This window comes from Oryza sativa, chromosome 11 (genome assembly GCF_034140825.1).
Source record: "Oryza sativa Japonica Group chromosome 11, ASM3414082v1".
Classification (NCBI taxonomy): domain Eukaryota; kingdom Viridiplantae; phylum Streptophyta; class Magnoliopsida; order Poales; family Poaceae; genus Oryza; species Oryza sativa.
The window spans coordinates 4,668,719-4,686,713 of NC_089045.1; the positions used below are offsets into that span (position 1 = coordinate 4,668,719).

At 39.3% G+C, this 17,995-nt stretch overlaps 2 protein-coding genes across 2 annotated transcripts; both read left to right on the top strand.

Annotated features, from left to right (window-relative positions):
- The first annotated feature begins 517 nt into the window (after window positions 1-517).
- Window positions 518-9,738, top strand: LOC4349978 (uncharacterized). Its single transcript, XM_015761495.3, has 18 exons — window positions 518-852; window positions 971-1,013; window positions 2,865-2,986; window positions 3,068-3,175; window positions 4,496-4,640; window positions 4,729-4,820; window positions 5,297-5,390; window positions 5,518-5,959; window positions 6,048-6,187; window positions 6,305-6,654; window positions 6,930-7,097; window positions 7,207-7,497; window positions 7,622-7,802; window positions 7,878-8,059; window positions 8,170-8,196; window positions 8,299-8,381; window positions 8,809-8,935; window positions 9,018-9,738. Exons 1-18 carry the CDS (start codon window positions 619-621, stop codon window positions 9,123-9,125), a joined length of 2,937 nt encoding a protein of 978 aa, XP_015616981.1. The 5' UTR covers window positions 518-618; the 3' UTR covers window positions 9,126-9,738.
- Window positions 9,739-11,461: 1,723 nt separating this feature from the next.
- On the top strand, window positions 11,462-17,612 carry LOC4349979 (probable NAD kinase 2, chloroplastic). Its single transcript, NM_001423177.1, has 8 exons — window positions 11,462-11,779; window positions 12,145-14,037; window positions 14,795-14,916; window positions 15,008-15,149; window positions 15,240-15,461; window positions 16,010-16,084; window positions 16,872-16,973; window positions 17,137-17,612. The coding sequence occupies exons 1-8, from the start codon at window positions 11,594-11,596 to the stop codon at window positions 17,338-17,340; spliced, it is 2,946 nt and encodes a 981-aa protein (NP_001410106.1). The 5' UTR covers window positions 11,462-11,593; the 3' UTR covers window positions 17,341-17,612.
- The last annotated feature ends 383 nt before the right edge of the window (window positions 17,613-17,995 follow it).

Sequence of the window (17,995 nt, forward strand, 5' to 3'; positions counted from 1 at the left end):
CCCACTAGCTGCATCCATAATACTATCGCTGATATTGGATTGATCGGAATAACAAGATAAATTTATCAGGCTTACTACTTCCTTCGTTCTAAAATATAAGTATTTTTGGATTTCGACCCAGTCTTCGAGATACTAATTTAATCAACAATATCTTTATATATTTTAAATGAAATGAGTTGCATATCACTATAAGAGTTTGTTTAATGATAGAGTTTGTTTAATGATAAGTACAGTAACATCAATTTTATATGATTGATTTTTTTTATCTTTCTGCTATTAATATTTAAAGTTAAGAATACAAAATCTCTATCCAGATTCGTGCTACTAGATGGTGTTTAATTTAGTATATATTTTTTCATGGCTTAGAGCTTGAACACATATTAAAAAACTCCAAACTAATTATAAACTTAAAGATTCAAACTTAAGCTCAAAAACTGGTAAGGCCCTCCAGTTTTTTTCCCCCCTGAAACCTCCCGATCATTTGCGAATATCAGCGAAAAGCTCCAAACTGACATATGCTACTACAGCTTGTCTAGAGCATTTCGGCGGAAAGCTCCCCGAAAACTAAAAATTTCCCCGCCTCTTCCCGCCTCGCCACCGCCGCCGCTCGCCTCACCGATGACGCCGTCGCACGGCGCCGCGGCTGCGGCGGCGTCGTCCTCCGCCGGCGCCGGGCGGAGGGCCGCGACATTCGCGGGGGCGAGCGTGTTCCTGTCGCGGAGCCTGGTGGCACCCGAGGTGTACGACGCCGTGCACGACGCGCTCCGCCTCAACGGCGCCGAGGTCTTCCTCTGCGCCGACCCCGCCCGGACGGGGCCGCTCGACTTCCACGTCATCTCCTCCTCCTCCCACGTACGCGAACCTAGCTCCTCCCCAACCCCCCCACATCCGCGCGATGATGCGGCTGGCTCTTTCGTTCCCCAAAACCCTAACAAAATGTTGGCTTCCGATCTGTTGCCTTCTTTTGCAGGAGAGGTTCGCGGATCTGAGAGCCAAAGGCTGCAATTTACTCGGTAAAATGCGCTGATCTCCCTGCAGTTTGGCGACGCGGCTATTAATTTTCTGTACTGGCTGTGAACTGTTAACCCCTTAGTAGCGGAATTAGCCCAGAGCGTAATTGTACTTAACTGATTTGAATACCTAGAAAATTGGAAATAGAGCAATTTGTGGATTGGAATCTACAAGTTTGTGCATCCATTACAGATTGGCTAAGGTTTTCGTGGCTAACTGTGCTAATTGCACTGAAACTAGTTGGTTTGGAATTGTCTTACAATAGAGGTTAGTTCTTCAGATTATTGCAGTACTAGATGACAATAGCTGAAGGGTTTGAGAGCATTTTAGATATGAGGGTTAGAGGATGCAGTTTGCTTGTGGTCAGCTAAAATTTTAATTTAGGGCTACCATTTCTTAAATCTGGATAGCATCTTCGAGAAGACGAGAATAGCTTACGACCTCAAAATGTAGTGAAGTTGGCTAAATTACTTTATTTAAGTAGCTGAATCTTCAGATTGAGAATCTGAGATTTCGGTGTGGCTCTGTCTGATAATGATTACTATTACGAGTCTTTTTCAGGACAAATTCCGTTATATTTTGAGTAAACATGCCTTTTTTTATGACTTAAATTTTCGTATGCTATACACTGCTTATAGTTCAGATATGTTGGCGCATGTTTTCACACCTGATGTGGAATAGTTTGGTGGCTAAATGTTCCACTAGTTTGTATGCTTCTCTTTCATAATGTTATTAGTTACTCCCTCCGTTTCATGTTATAAATCGTTTTACTTTTTTCTTAGTCAAAGTTCTTTAGGTTTGACCAAGTTTACAGAAAAAATTAGCAACATCTACAACACCAAATTAGTTTTATTAAATTTAATATTGAATATATTTTGATAATATGTTTGTTTTGTATTGGAAATGTTAGCATATTTTTCTATAAACTAAGTTTGACTAAGAAAAAAGTCAAACGACTTATAATATGAAACGCAGGAAGTACTAAAGATCGTTATTTTGAAAAAAATCAATCTACATAAAATGTTCTTGCAACTTGAAAATTTGATCTCATACATGTTTCTCTCTTCTATCATGCCTCTTGTTAATACAACTAAGATATGACATGTTTTCTAATTGCTGTAGCACATAAATTTTTCTAAGGTTGAAACCACTGTCAACCAAAACTATCACTTATTACCAGTGTTGTGGAAGATGCGATACGGGTGGTGGGCGGAGAGGGTAGTAGGGTACCGCCAAATGATTTATCAGAATTTGACGGAAATTTAACGTTATGCAAATATATGTATATATTTGATAATAATTTGCCTTTTTAAGAGGTAAATGCATACACCTACATATGTTGATCATATTCCTATAATAATGTTTAAATAGAACATCCATAACGTTCATAATGCATAGCTGTGCCTTAACTAAAAGAACTTCAAGCATGCACATCTGCTTAAGATTTAAACAAAAGATCAAAATAAGATCAACAATACATGAGAGATTATTGGATTTGGAAGAGAATTAGAGGGAAAGAAAAGAAACAAATGTACAGGCTGTACAACTAGCTATATACTACTAGTAGAGAAGATAGCTAATGGGCAAGGGTAGTTGTTTTGCAGACTGGGCCTTGTGATCACAATGGATTATGTGGCCGATTAGTCGGAAACGGCTCATTAATTGGCAATGATGGTAATTATGCGTTCTCAAACGACTAATGAAGACCGTTTTGCAAAAACGTGACAGACAACTCACTGACTCAGATTTAACAGCCGTTTATATGGCCGTACCAACCGTTTTCCACAACACTGCTTGTTACCACTATTGTTCTTAATTTAGCTTTAAATGTAAGACCAGGTTTAATTTGACAGGACCACAGTGCATTCTTTCCTGTGCGAAGGAACACCGCTTCCTACCTAAGCAAGGTTATACTTGTTGTCTTGCAATGGATGGGGTTAAGATACTTTGCTCAGGTTTTGAAAAAGATGAGAAGGTATATGTATCATAACTTATTGTACTGTCATAGTTCCAAATGCACAATGTATTTATCTCTATTTTGTTTTTGTTGTTCCAGGCAAAGATTGAACAATTAGTGACAGCTATGGGAGGTACTTTACAAAACAAAGCATACACGGATGCTAACTTTGTAATTGCAAAGGATGTATTGGCTGCCAAATACAAAGTAAGTTACGCTTAAAGCAGTTAACATGGAGCGGACTTGATTTGCTAATTTTGCTATTTCACTTGCTGTAGTATGACAAATGGTATATGCTTACTTTACACTGATATTTTCTATATAGCTTATCTACAATTAGGAGTAAAACCTTTGGCGTTAATTAGTTGTTAATAACTTAATATAGAAAATTGCCATGGTATATGTACTGTTCAAACAAATTCCTTCACTTCTGTTAGGAAAATGTTCAGGTCTGTCCATAGTTGCTGTTTAGTCCTCCTAAAACTAAAAGCATTACGCATTTGTGGTATTTCATTCGTTGTTATCTGGTCCTATGCATACCTAGTGCCCTATTTAACTCTATTGCATTCCTTCATTATCTCTCCTTTGGTTACCCTCTAAAGTTCTTAAACTAGAAATTACACTAACACATGAAACTGAAGCTTGGTTTATTGCCTTTATTTTTCACTTGCATTTATAACATGAGATGGTTCTGATTTTGAGGGGTAGCTTGGCATTGCTGTGCTGTGCCATGCTGGTAAATCTGGTTAGATCAGAAAAGCAGGTCATTGACTATTAATTTAAAGATATATAATTGACACTGCTGATTATAAACCACCGTAGTGCCAAATTATGCCATAATTCATCTGGTCTCCATCTCACCACAACCTAATGGATACCATTTTCTGGGCTTTTGGGACTTGTATAGCAAACCTTAACAGAAAATTTTGTTTGATTTATTGCTCATATTGAGGCTGGCACTTTTGTGCTGAACAGAGCCATTTGGTTCAACTAGATAGGGTTGATTATGACTATATTAACATTTAACATGAGTAATTTTCATGGAAGATTTATGTATCTTCTTACCTCTCCCTCCGTTCCAAAACATAAGCATTTCTAGGTTCTTTAGCAAAAACTAAGTTAGAGGGAAAATATTCTCTTTTGGTCATTTCAATGGTCAAATTTTGAACTTTGAATTGCCTAGATTCCCTTCCCAAGCATCTCATTTGCTGAAAATGTATAGATTTCCGTGCATGGGAATCAGTGCCCCAGAAATGCTTATATTGTGGTATAAATAATGAATCCTATAAATGCTTATATTTTGGGAGTATTATTTTACCAGTTGAGCTTCTGTATCACTATCAAAAGCTCTTATGCTGTAAAACTAGCAAGACTAATTATCTGCTATCTTTGGTTTCTGATAACTTCTTAAAATCTGGAAGGTTAGAAATTATTGTTTTGTAACTTGACATCACACTGTTACTGCGGTTGACATGATATGACTAATAGAGAAACTGCAAAATGCTTTAATATTTTTGTTTTCTGCAGTGGGCTGTGAATACTCTGAAGAAGCCTATTGTCAGCAGGAACTGGTTAGAGCAATGTTGGATTGAACATCGTGTTGTACCTCATGAACCTTACAGAATCCCTCCTTTTTCTGGGTTGAATATTTGCATCACCAAACTGAATGTAGGTAGGTGCAGCTGAATTCTATTTTAGCTGGAGATGGAGTGAGCTCAACTTTTCTTAAACAATTCATATGCTTTATTTTGTTTAATCAGACGAACGGAGGGAGTTGGCAAAAATAATAGTGCAGAATGGTGGCCAGTATTCAGCAAATCTTACACGGCGGTGCACTCATTTAGTTTCAAATATATCCTTTGGTGTTTCTGCATATAGTTTTCCTGATTTGGGATTTTGTTTGTTCAAACCAGTCATTGCATCTCTTTTATTTTTAAGCTTATACTTCTAATAAAGGATATATACTTTGCTGGCCAATATTCAGCTAAAACAAGTAGTATTGCAACAAGATAAAGACCATCCACATGGCTTCAGTGAACACATCCAAAGACATTCAGCTAAAACATCTGATGATTAATATTTCCATATACGAGGCCAGAAATATTAGTTCAAATTCCTGCAGGCCATGCATCTGACACATCCATCCCTACAATGAAAACTACCATTGGTAGAAACTAACTCTAGATTATGAGAATTGACTTAATTTTTACTGTACTGTTGGTGGCATGTACTGCTTAGCACACAGTAAGTGTTCTTCATTTTATCGCAATGCATTTATATATTATTGTTAGAAATTTTAAGAAAACTTTTCTTAACATGCCATTTTACGAACCTGGAGGTGACAAGTATGTTGTGGCCCAAAAATGGGGTAATATCCACATAGTAGTTCCCAAATGGATCGACCAATCTGTTGCTCGAAAAGGTAAAACAATCTACCTACATGGGCTATTATTGATTTTGCTGGTGTGACATGTTTGTTTCTCCTACAGAAACTCTAAAGTTTGTAAGGTTAAACTAACTTCATGATTTCTTTCTTCACTGAAAAACAGTTTGCCTTGATGAAAGTGCATACCTTGTTTGTCAGAATTCCACTAATATTAATGGTGTAAAACATTCCCTTAAGGAACAACACAACCCTGAGATCAGTAGTGCAAGTTTTCAACCTGTTCCAACAACATCTGTAGATGACTCAGTATCAACGTCACAGTATGTGCCTGCTTCATTTGATGACGCTTCAAAGATCTGCAGTACTGATATTGGCGCACCTAGTTTCCAAGAGACAAAAGAACTACAGGTTGATAGCCATGTTGCTGAGGACTCAGAGGCAGAAGATGATGACCTTTATTTATCAAATTGTAGAATTTCTCTGGTGGGTTTTGAGGAGAAAGAGTCGTCAAGGTTAGTCATGATGATACGCAATGGTGGTGGATCCCGGCATGTTATGTTAAGTGAGAGACTCACACATATTATTCTTGGTGCACCATCAGAGGAGTAAGTTCATCCTACCATGTCTTCTTCATTTGCCAGTTTTATTGTGAACTGGGTAAGGTAGCAGCAAATGATACTTATGTCTTAGCAGAGAAAAAAAGGAGGTGAGACGTCTGGCTGCTTGGGGTGTAATCAATGTGGTAAAAGCAACATGGTTAGAAGACTGCAACAAAGCAAAAAAGGAGGTGAAAGTATCCCCAAGTTATGTGGCTAATGAGTTGCTCGCGAAAGGTATATATTATAGAATCACCAGGTCTATTTGTATCCATATTATTGAGATGAATCACACTAAATCATATTTTTTCCTTGACTTCATTTTCTATTGTGTTTTCTACCTTTTGAACTCAGAGTTTTCATGTGCGGTTATGGAAAAAACTGTTATGCGGGAAACAAAAGCAGCCAAAAACTCAGGTGGAATTTTTCATATTCCAACCGTCAATGACTTGCATGATAAACAACTTGGAAACGATCTGTCATCTGAAAGAAAATCAGCACGGGGCAAACATGAAACCATGAATAGTAACCGGACAGCAACGAAGTCTGCAATATCAAGTCAACAGAATGGAGTGGCTAGTACTAGCGAGTACCACCCCAAATTTCAAGTAAACTCTTCTGCAATAAATCGGCAGAGTAGCAGATCATCAAATACTTTCAAAGGGAGAATATTTTGTTTCTCAAATTCATTTTCCCACGATCGGGTATGCTAAGGCATTAATATGCCAATAACTTCTGCTGTTGCTATCAATTTTTTATTTGTGCCACCTCCCTTTTCCACTTAAGATGACTTACAATCAAATGAACAGTAATATGCTGTTAAAGTAATACGAGTTGCTTCCTGCAGAAAAAGAAATGTTGATCCTTCAACATTTTGTTCCAGAACTACAGAAAAAAAAGCTTAATCATATTCATCTATGTGTTGTATTCATTTGCTGTATTTTCTGTTAACACAATGGCCATTTTCATCTTTGATCAGAGAGCTCAGGTTGTTGACTGGGTCAGAGAAGGTGGAGGCATTATGGTGGATGATGCACAATCAACAGTTGTGGATTTCATTATCGAGAGCCACGGACAGAATAGCATGCTCCGCGACTCTTCTCATTCAACTGCTGTTTCCACTCATTGGATACGCTCATGTTTGGAGGTACATCCCTATGAGAATGGTCACTTCTTCACTCTGTTATTTATTTCAAGAAGCAGACAGTTGATGTCCTACACTTGTTTCAAATCCTTACATTAGAAGTTTTGTGTAGGAGGGCTGCTTCCAAGATGTGGGAAGCCATCCTATTTTCTCACCTTTGTGCTGTCGCATCCCGTTTCCTGGGTTTGAAGATTTTCGTTTCTGTGTGTCACAATATGAAGAGAAAGATAGACTTCTGCTGAAGAACTTGTGCTTTATCCTCGGAAGTAAATTTACAGAGAAAGCAACAAAGAAAGTGACCCATCTTATCTGCAAATTTGCAAGTGGTCCAAAGTATGAGGCTTACTATAGTAGGGGAATTCCAACCATAACAGCAGAGTGGCTCTTTGAGTGTGTAAGACAGGTATCATCTTTCATGCAATCACGCATTTTTTTTTGTTGGGTGCTATGGTCTTGTTGATGATGGTTTGTGAGTTGTGACCATTGGATTGATTAACACCTAAAGATATATAGCACACTGTTTGCAGGATAGAATTGTCCCTTTTGACCAGTTTCAGCCAAAACCACCTACTTCTCAGGACAGAGATGCTGGTCTATGCACTGTTAGTCAATATCCCACACAGGCCGCAAAGACAATTTCCAGATTTGACTGCTCTGAGTCGCATACTGAATCTCAATTACCAAGAAGCAGTTCAAAATACAACTCCGGTAATTGTTATTGTTACATGTTATGAGAAATAATTTCCTTTTGTCAGAACAAACTTATCAGTGTTAGATTAGCAGGTAATGCCTCTGTTAATGAGGAACCAAATGATCCTGGTGTTAGTAAAAGGAGGCGATTATCCGAGTTTGGCAAAGCTAATGATACATCTGGAAACATAGGAAGAACTGAGGAACTCCAGGATAGTACCCCTGTTCCTGATGTTGCAGATGCAATAGAGGACCTACTGGTTCAATCATCCAAGGTATATAATTCGTAGATATTACTATTTCAAGTAGACAAGAGCATGCATTGATGCATATGTTTATAGCACACTGCCTAAAAGAGCAACCTACATCGTTCTTCTCATTGCAGATTCAGGACGTACAACCTCCTAGGAGTGTATCCTGCACATATTTGAGATTTGTGCTTGATTACTTGTTCTTTGCTGTTTACTCTCCATACTTAAGTCATCATTTCTAGGATCCTTAACTTCTAATGCAGATTTTTGCACCCGATGATTCTGTTCTTAATCAAGATCAGGAAAATACACACTCTTTTGGCATTTCAAGGCACTGGTTGAACATGTAAGTTGGTCATTGTTCAGCCTTTTCCATCATGTCTGTCATACAGGAACATCGAAACTTCTGATTTTTGTATATTTCCTTAAAGTGCACAACTACATGGGATAATGGATTATTCTGCAAATATAAACTTCTATGGCTACTATAACTTTCCTTTTTTTGTTTATCAAGCTGTAGATCGTCCCTAATTGTAATAGCTTTTGCAATCCTGTATACACCGATCTATTCAATCACAGATATCTGCTTGCTAATGCTTGCAATGTTAACATGCAAATTTGAACAGATCAGCATGTTTCTCTTTCCTAATCCTTATCTCACATAAAACAACATATGCAGTTACTATCAGAACTCAGCAGAAATTTTATAGTTGCATTGTATTTACTCACTTGCATCTCAATGTGTTTCCCTCGCTGCCATCTTTTTCATTCAGGCCACAGAAGCTACACAGCACCCCTGACACGAAAGTTCAAAGTGGGAACTCAGCCACCACCTCTGCTGCCCCTCCTGCCGCAGCCACTGCCTATTATCCTTTCAGTGAAACTCAGACTGAGTCTCAGGTTTGCAGTCTATTGTGCTTCCTATTTGGCAAGTTTATACCACCAGTGCCCAACTCATGCAAAGCACCGGTCTATTGCGCAGGTCGTTGGCTATGAAGAAGATTTGACTGGCAGGCAAAAGATTATCGACAGAGTTCGTTCTCAGAGCATTAATGTCACCCCGGCAGCTGAAATGTCTTCCGATACTTAGGAGACGATCAGATCTGTCCATAAATTGCAGTGGAAGAACAATAGTATCATGAAATCTACCTGTCCAGCCTTGTTGGTATTTTTCAGCAAGACAGCAAGAGTGCAAGACAGATGGAATATAATCTGGAGGCTATTCCAAGGCAGAGAACATGTGCGAATGGTCACCAAGTTCAGAAGATTCTCATGGAATGTCACTGAGCAAAGTGCCTGTACCTCAACTTTGGCATCCAGTAAATCTAACCCAGCTGTATATTACCAAGAACGTTTCTTGATTATTAGATCCGAGGGTAGCAAAGCTAATGGAGACGCTCTTTTTTTTTTTGGTTGAGTACAGTGGCTCTGGAGCGTGTAGCATGTCAAAAAGGCTGTACACTCTAGTATTTAGCAGCTCAGTTGGTGACTTGGTGTTATGGTTGGCTTATGAAAGCACCAGAGGCCAAATTTTGTTCATCTCTCGTATGATGTACAGGGGCAGATCTGAAAGACGGAGAAGCAGGTTAGAGTCCAGAACTGAAGGGCCAAACTTTGTCCTGTTTCGAATTACAATTTGGCTGTTTTGCACAATTCAACGGAAAATTTAACACAGGCAAGTAATCTGTCTGTAAGTAACACAACGTTGCGTGATCTATTCTGGTCGACCACACGAGCTACTGACTTGCAGTTGCAAGTTACGAGTAGCCTCCTTTGGAAATTAGAATGCGGGATATTTCCTAATTACTACTTAATCAAATTGGGGATAAGAATGTGGGATATTTCTTAATTACTTTTATTCAAATTGGCATGTGTTTCTTGAATTTGAACAGCGAAGCCATTTGGAGATGGTTTGCATGAGAAGACTTCTGTGATGATGACTTATGCCGCCGTCCTATCATGCTTTGAGACGTGACATGCCGTCGGATGAGAGTGGCATGCCTCCAGCCCTCTGCCCTACATGCAACATTGTACTCCCTCCGTCCTAAAATAAGTACAGTTTTGTACTATTTACGTTCAAGGTTTGACCATTCGTCTTATTTGAAAAATAAAATTAGTATTTTTATTGCTATTAGATGATAAAACATGAATAGTACTTGATATGTGACTAAATATTTTTAAATTTTTCACAAATTTTACAAATAAGACGGACGGTCAAACGTTGGGCACGGATATCCACGGCTGCACTTATTTTGGGACGGAGGTAGTAGTTGTCTTGTCTTTTCGCTTATGCTTATCAGCTAAAATTTAAATATTCAACCTTAAATTTATTTGGAGTTGATTTTAGGGTTTTTTTTCATTGAAATTTATTTTTCAGCCTTTGCTTTTAGATCACTAAGAAGTAAGAACACGTATATAAAAGTTTTATTCAATAATTATTTTTCGTTTGTAAATATGCTGCTCGAATAAGCGAAACAATGGGGCCGGTTTCATCCTACTTCTCACGATTCACAGGTTAGGACTATTTAGTGGAAAACTTTTATGAATTCCTATAAGGAGTTCCCTTGTGTAATGAAATACTCCCTTCATAAAAAAAAAAGGTCCAATTCTAAGCAATAAACCTTATAGGCAGTGAGTTTATCTAAATACAAACAACAAGGCACTATAACTTTGGACATAACACGAGTGATTCCTAACTTCTTCATCCCCAAAATCCTCGACAACACAAATCATTTTCACCCCAAAGTTCCTAACAAAGGATAAAGCCATTTATTTCTTTCCTTTTTTTCACATCAATTTAACTGAACTACAACAGTCTAGAAACTCAACCACATATTGTGGGTCCATGATAATCCCCAACTTGAACCTCATCCATTTAACAAACCTCCAAAAATGTCAACCTCAAAAGAGAAAAAGAAAAGCCTACAAAATTTTTCCTCCTTACGGACTTCTTCCAAGTTTTATTGTGTACTACATCTTTTATTATTTCTTTCAAATTTCATTGTTTTTTTTGTGCTTGTGTTGTGTGTTCTTCCATCTGGCAATGGCATCTGCAGCAGCATGACCCACCGACTACTATAATACTCCCTCCGTCCCACAATATAAGGGATTTTCAGTTTTTGCTTGCAACGTTTGACCACTCGTCTTATTCAAATTTTTTTTCAAATATAAAAAACGAAAAATTGTGCTTAAAGTACTGTATATAATAATAAAGTAAGTCACAAATAAAATAATTAATAATTTCAAAAAAATTTGAATAAGACGAGTGGACAAACGTTACAAGTAAAAACTCAAAATCCCTTATATTATGGGATCGGAGGGAGTAGATTATACTAGTATAATAAAAATAGTATTACCTTTCTTACTCCCTCAAAAAAGCCACGGTTTTTTAAGTTTTTTACACACGCACCGCCGAATACTTGTGTGGATGCCATCGGAGAGCGCGCCGAGAACACAACCTCCGCGACAGCGACGCGCTCCCTCCGCCGCCGCCGCCGCCGCCGCTGCCACGCGAAAGGCTCCGTCCTCGTCCTCGCCGGCTCCGCGGGACCCTGCTTGATGCTCGCCGTCTGCGCGCGGCACGGGCCCGCGAAGCTTCCGCCGCCGCCGCCGCCGCTCGCCGGGGAGCGGGCGGCCGCATGGGTCGTCGGGAGGTGGTGGTGGAGGCCGGCGGCGGCGGGGCGGCGCGGCGTCGTCGCCGCGCGGGCGTCGTTCTTCAGCTCGCGGATCGGGCTCGACTCCCAGGTTCGTCGGTTCGATCGCCCGCCGCTCGTGAGCATTTCGTCGAATATCTGCGGGGCGGTCCTTGCCGCGCTGCTTTCTGGGGGTCGTTGCAGCGTAGTAGTTCTTGATTTTTAGTTATCAATTTCCGTTGCTTTCTTGTACATATGGCTGATGAGTGATGACCTGTGCTTTTGTTCACCTTGAGATCATCTGGTACTCTGGCTTGGGGTGCATTTAGTACAACAGTTTGATAGTACTCTACAAATGAGCTTGAATTTTTGTTTCTCGATTGTTTGTACCGATAGCTGCATATGAAGTTTGATTTCTAGTTCATTAGGTTTGAAGTGAAATGATTATGTGTTGATTGATCAAGTGATTTCTTGTAGAATTATCACACAAGGGACCTGTCCCAACTGTTGTGGGTGGGTCCGGTGCCCGGCGACATTGCAGAGATTGAGGCATACTGCCGCATATTCCGTGCAGCTGAGCAGCTCCACACTGCGGTCATGTCTGCACTCTGTGATCCAGAGACAGGGGAGTGCCCTGTCCGCTATGATGTGCAAACCGAGGACCTGCCAGTACTGGAGGACAAGGTCGCTGCCGTGCTCGGATGCATGCTGGCATTGCTGAACCGGGGCCGGAAAGAGGTGCTCTCAGGTCGATCAGGTGTTGCGAGTGCATTTCAGGGATCTGAGGACAGCACAATGGATAAGATTCCACCTCTCGCCTTGTTCCGTGGGGATTTGAAGCGATGCTGTGAGAGTATGCAGGTTGCACTTGCCAGCTACCTTGTGCCAAGTGAGGCCCGAGGGTTGGATATATGGAGGAAGCTGCAGAGGCTGAAGAATGCCTGCTATGATGCAGGTTTTCCAAGGGCTGATGGTCATCCTTGTCCAACTTTATTTGCGAATTGGTTTCCGGTGTACTTTTCAACTGTGCCAGATGATTCATTATCAGATGAGTTAGAGGTTGCATTCTGGAGGGGAGGGCAAGTCAGTGAGGAGGGACTGGAATGGTTATTGTTGAAGGGATTCAAAACTATTGTTGATCTACGGGAGGAAGATGTTAAAGATGATTTGTACCTTTCAGCAATTCATGAAGCTGTCTCATTGGGAAAGATAGAGGTGGTGAATTTGCCTGTTGAGATTGGGACTGCGCCCTCTGCTGAACAGGTTCAGCGATTCGCGGAAATTGTGTCTGATAGTGCGAAGAAACCCATTTATCTTCATAGCCAGGAAGGGATTAGTAGGACATCTGCGATGGTTTCGAGATGGAAGCAGTACGTCACTCGTGCTGAGAGACTGGCTACTCAGAACCGTTCATTAAATGGGAATGGTAAGCATGTGAGGAATGATCAAACAGAACAGCTCACAAACAGCCCAGGTTTCTCCTCAGAAGGTAGCGAAAACGGTACACCTCTGGAATCCGATAGAACCATGGAGGGGGAAACATGTGACATAGACATTGAAACAGCACGTCATAATCTGGAAATCACTAATTCCCTTCCCAGTGAACAAAGTACTGAACAAGGTGAACTGCATGGCACCAGGACAGAACTTCAGTCAAACTTTAGACTAGAGAGTAATCCTCTTAAGGCACAATTTCCTTCTTGTGATGTTTTCTCCAAAAAGGGGATGACTGACTTTTTTAGAAGCAAAAAGGTATATCCAAAATCTGTTTTAAACCCTCGGAGACGGTCGAATAGCTTGTTGGTCTCAAGGAGAAAACAAAGTCTCAGTGCTGAACAAAATGGAGCCATTGACTATGAAGCAGCCGAATTTAAAGTTCTAAAAAGTTCGAATGGAGCATCGTTCGATAATGATTATATTCTATCAGTTGCTTCAGGTATTACTAATGGAAAACCATCCAACAATGGAGCCTCCACATCTGTTGAGGACAGGGAAATGGAAACCTCAGTTGTAACAGTTGATCCTAGGACATCTGATACCAGCAATTCTAATGGCAATGCTCCACTTGGATCACAAAAATCTGCTGAAAGGAACGGTTCTCTTTATGTGGAGAGAGAAAAATCAGATCATGTTGATGGAAATATGTGTGCATCTGCAACTGGTGTTGTTAGACTTCAGTCAAGAAGAAAAGCAGAGATGTTTCTAGTACGCACTGATGGATTTTCCTGTACAAGAGAAAAAGTAACTGAATCATCTCTGGCTTTTACGCATCCTAGCACCCAGCAGCAGATGCTTATGTGGAAATCTCCTCCAAAGACTGTCCTACTATTGAAGAAATTAGGTGATGAGCTCATGGAAGAAGCTAAAGAGGTGTGTACATAATATTTCCCTGCTTATGGATGTATCTTTAACACTTCTAATCACATATACAGCATACATCTTGTGTCAGGTAGCAAAATATAGTTGAATCATCTGAAAGGAAACATTACATTTCCTGCTTATGGATGATATACATCCATATCATTGGCTTGTACGATGCATATAGTGTTAGAGAATATATTTTTTTTTGAAAGTTGTATGCTTCATGGTCAGAAGTCACTTACTTTTTTGTATTGGTACTGAGCAGTCAGCATTTCATTGGTTTATAGTAAGATGCTGGACTGCAACAATTAATTGAAAGCTCTTTAGGGTTATATCAGGAATATTTTGATCGATCAACTGTTCTGATTCAAGTTCTTGCGTCAAAATTCAAATGAGCTGTATGAATCAATATGGACATGTCTGGCTGGTTATTGAATTGATTGGATAAAATAGCCCTTTTTCATGTGCGGTGGATTTAACTGGTAGAACTCATTTCATGGTATGGATATTTTGTGTGACTTCACAGTGTTGTGGATGAAGTAACTCTTAAGGATTTAACGTGTATAGCTCATGCAGTGTATGTTTTTCTTTGGCAACATATCTTTGTGAGTGTCAAAGATGGTCATGATTTAGTTCTCTTCTAAAAACTGATTACTACTGGCCACTTAGGCTATATGTTTCATGTATTTCCACATAATTCCCATCTCTTTTTGGAAACAAGCATAGCTTTTGATCTTCTGTAAACCTTCCAATCATTTTTTTTCAGGTTGCTTCATTTCTGCATCATCAAGAAAAGATGAATGTTCTAGTGGAGCCTGATGTTCATGATATATTTGCTAGGATTCCTGGTTATGGTTTTGTGCAGACCTTCTATACTCAGGATACCAGGTACATCTTACATATATTTCAGTTTCTGATCCATAAGTTACATTAGTTTCCATATTGATATTTACTAACATTGCGTCTTGCTAAAAATCAGCGACCTTCATGAGAGAGTTGATTTCGTTGCTTGCCTGGGTGGAGATGGCGTCATTCTGCATGCGTCAAATTTATTTAGAACTTCTGTACCACCTGTTGTCTCTTTCAATCTTGGATCTCTTGGATTTCTGACTTCACACAATGTATGATTTAACCTCCTTTCAGACAACACTTTATCATGTTAACTTGTTTATTTGTCAAATCTAAGCATGCTATCATTTTGTTTACCTCAGTTCGAAGGTTTCAGACAAGACTTGAGGGCTGTCATCCATGGGAACAATACACTTGGAGTTTATATAACCCTTAGAATGCGTCTACGATGTGAGATCTTTCGCAATGGAAAAGCAATGCCTGGAAAAGTATTTGATGTGCTAAATGAAGTTGTTGTTGATCGGGGTTCTAATCCTTACCTGTCCAAAATTGAATGCTATGAGCATAACCATTTAATCACAAAGGTAAGATTCAGAAGTTATTAGAGAAATACATTTCTCTTAGCATATTTTTGCTTAGTGGCTGTGTTCATCATGGTGTTTTTCTTTCTGTTATTTCTGTTTGGAGATTTAATGGTTGGAGTCATGAAGCTAGGCCCTTTTCCCAATTGTATTATGCTTGACAATGTTTAGGCAGCAGCTGCATTGAAATAGAAAAGTCACAACCACTTTGTTTTACACTGTTTGTATGATAAAAACATATATTAAGTTCATATTTCTCCAAGATGAATTTGTCCTTCACCACATTCGTTAATGAGATCCAATGTTTCACTTAGGGAGACAACTCCTGTCACTTGATTGCATGAACCAAGCGTTTGTGGCAACTAATTATTAAATACTAATGTAGACACACTTGAGCAGTTAAGTCTGCCTGCTTCACTCTCATAATCTTGGAGATTATATAATTGTTGTTCTATTCTAGCATTTATTTATAAATTCAGGATTTTTGTTGATATTATTTTAGCTACTTACTCAAAACTTTTTTTTTTTAATCTGATGGAAAATATTTCTAGGTTCAAGGTGATGGGGTGATAGTAGCAACACCGACTGGCAGTACAGCATACTCTACTGCAGCAGGAGGCTCAATGGTAGGTTAATTCTTACAAGTATAAATCCTGGGAAACACTAAATCAACCCATGTGAAGTGATAAATGCCCATGAAACAAAAATCATGAAACAAAAATGTCTATAAATGTCCATGGAAAAAGCATTGTGCAGTGTTATTGAATCACACCTATTTGTTATATATCTTTTCACTCCATGTTATAAATAGATATTTGATATCTCCCATTGATGAAACACATGCCAAACATTTTTACATGAAAATACACATTTTTTGTTGTATAAATAGAACTTCTCTCTAGTAATGCATACTGTACATATTCAAGAGGAACATCTGAAAAGGCTAGTCATGCTTGCTAGTGATTCATGAAACCTTTTTGCTAAGCTTCAAAAGAAACATTCCTAATCAGCATTTACTTTAATAACAATAGTAACATCCAATCTCCATCACGTATGAGCTAAATATCAGTTTCTTCTTAACTGTCATCAGAAATATATAACATTGAATCTGGTTCTTGCACTGAAGATAGTTTTCATTTTTTATGCTCTGCGAAATCCAGTTTGGTATTTGAAAGCTAAACAATGAGAAATGATGGGGTTGATTGTGTGCTTCTATGGTGGTCATGTGTTCTTGTTTCATTCAAATGCGTTGTGTTCAATATACTATGAGCGCTATGCAATATGGAATCACATGACGCATGTTTGTTAGCCTCTTCATATCTGCCAGTGAACTGTTCCTTTTCAAATGCATGCTACATGTACCAATTGAACCGAATAGTTGTTCACTATGATCATTGGTTTTTTGTTGTCTAGGTCCATCCAAATGTCCCGTGTATGCTGTTTACTCCAATCTGCCCGCACTCGCTATCATTTAGACCTGTCATCCTTCCTGATTCTGCTCGTCTTGAATTGAAGGTACGGAACAAATGGCATTCAACAATGGATGAAATGTCTTATCATTTTCATGCAACCTTATTACCACCTTAACTATGATTATTCCACTGGTTAGCTATACCTCATCAGTTTGCCTTTTGGTTAGCTAACTAGTACACTGTTTTGGAACTTGCAACTTCCACAGATTCCAGATGATGCAAGAAGTAACGCCTGGGTATCATTTGATGGCAAAAGGAGGCAGCAATTATCAAGGGGAGACTCTGTTCAAATATCCATGAGTCAGCACCCGCTCCCAACAGTTAATAAATCTGACCAAACTGGTGACTGGTTCCGCAGCTTGATCAGGTGCCTGAACTGGAACGAGCGACTGGACCAGAAGGCATTATAGGCATTAGAGGCTAGTTTTCCCTTGTACATACATACATAGCCCTACACATATAGATACACTTTTTAACAGGTGCAATGGCTAATCAATATCGATAGTATATAGTTCCAATCCGTCTCATGTCCAACCCGACCACCAACCAACTACGTGTTCCATGGATTTAATTGTTTATACATTGCTCTTGTGCCAATATTATACTCACCCCGTTCAAAAATATAAGCGTTGTAGAATTCAAAATTTGTACCACAGTATAAGCATTTCTATGGCTTTTATGGAGAACCTAGAACTGATCTAGAGGCAAGTCGTGGGTGGCCCTGTGGCACTAAGACTGCAAAATAATCTACCATGGCTCTGTGCTGGAGATTTTAATGAAATTGCACGATGAAAAGAACAGAGGTTTTTGGTTTGGTGCGAAAGTAAATCAAAAATTTGAAAAGAGAGCTAACCGAAGCAAAAAACCAGAGGAACTGGCATCTTTAGATAGGAAGTCATGTACAAGCAGCGCTTTCACGTCAGGAATGGTTGAAGTCAAGACATAAAAACATGAAGCAAAGTTTACCCTTTGAGTTTGAGTGAAAAAACGAAAATGCGAGAAAAATTCCAATCCCTGTGACGTAATAGTGCACCGACACGCTTTTATCGATATTGTTTTTTTACC

What these genes read in the sequence shown, in the direction of transcription:
- LOC4349979 (NM_001423177.1), top strand. Translation starts at nt 11,594, where the DNA reads ATGCTCGCCGTCTGCGCGCGGCACGGGCCCGCGAAGCTTCCGCCGCCG. An exon ending in GATTTCTGACTTCACACAAT is followed by an intron (nt 15,150 to 15,239) that starts GTATGATTTAAC and finishes TGTTTACCTCAG; the next exon opens with TTCGAAGGTTTCAGACAAGA. An exon ending in CTGCAGCAGGAGGCTCAATG is followed by an intron (nt 16,085 to 16,871) that starts GTAGGTTAATTC and finishes TTTGTTGTCTAG; the next exon opens with GTCCATCCAAATGTCCCGTG.
- LOC4349978 (XM_015761495.3), top strand. Translation starts at nt 619, where the DNA reads ATGACGCCGTCGCACGGCGCCGCGGCTGCGGCGGCGTCGTCCTCCGCC. An exon ending in CAAAGGCTGCAATTTACTCG is followed by an intron (nt 1,014 to 2,864) that starts GTAAAATGCGCT and finishes TTAATTTGACAG; the next exon opens with GACCACAGTGCATTCTTTCC. An exon ending in CAGTTCAAAATACAACTCCG is followed by an intron (nt 7,803 to 7,877) that starts GTAATTGTTATT and finishes TTAGATTAGCAG; the next exon opens with GTAATGCCTCTGTTAATGAG.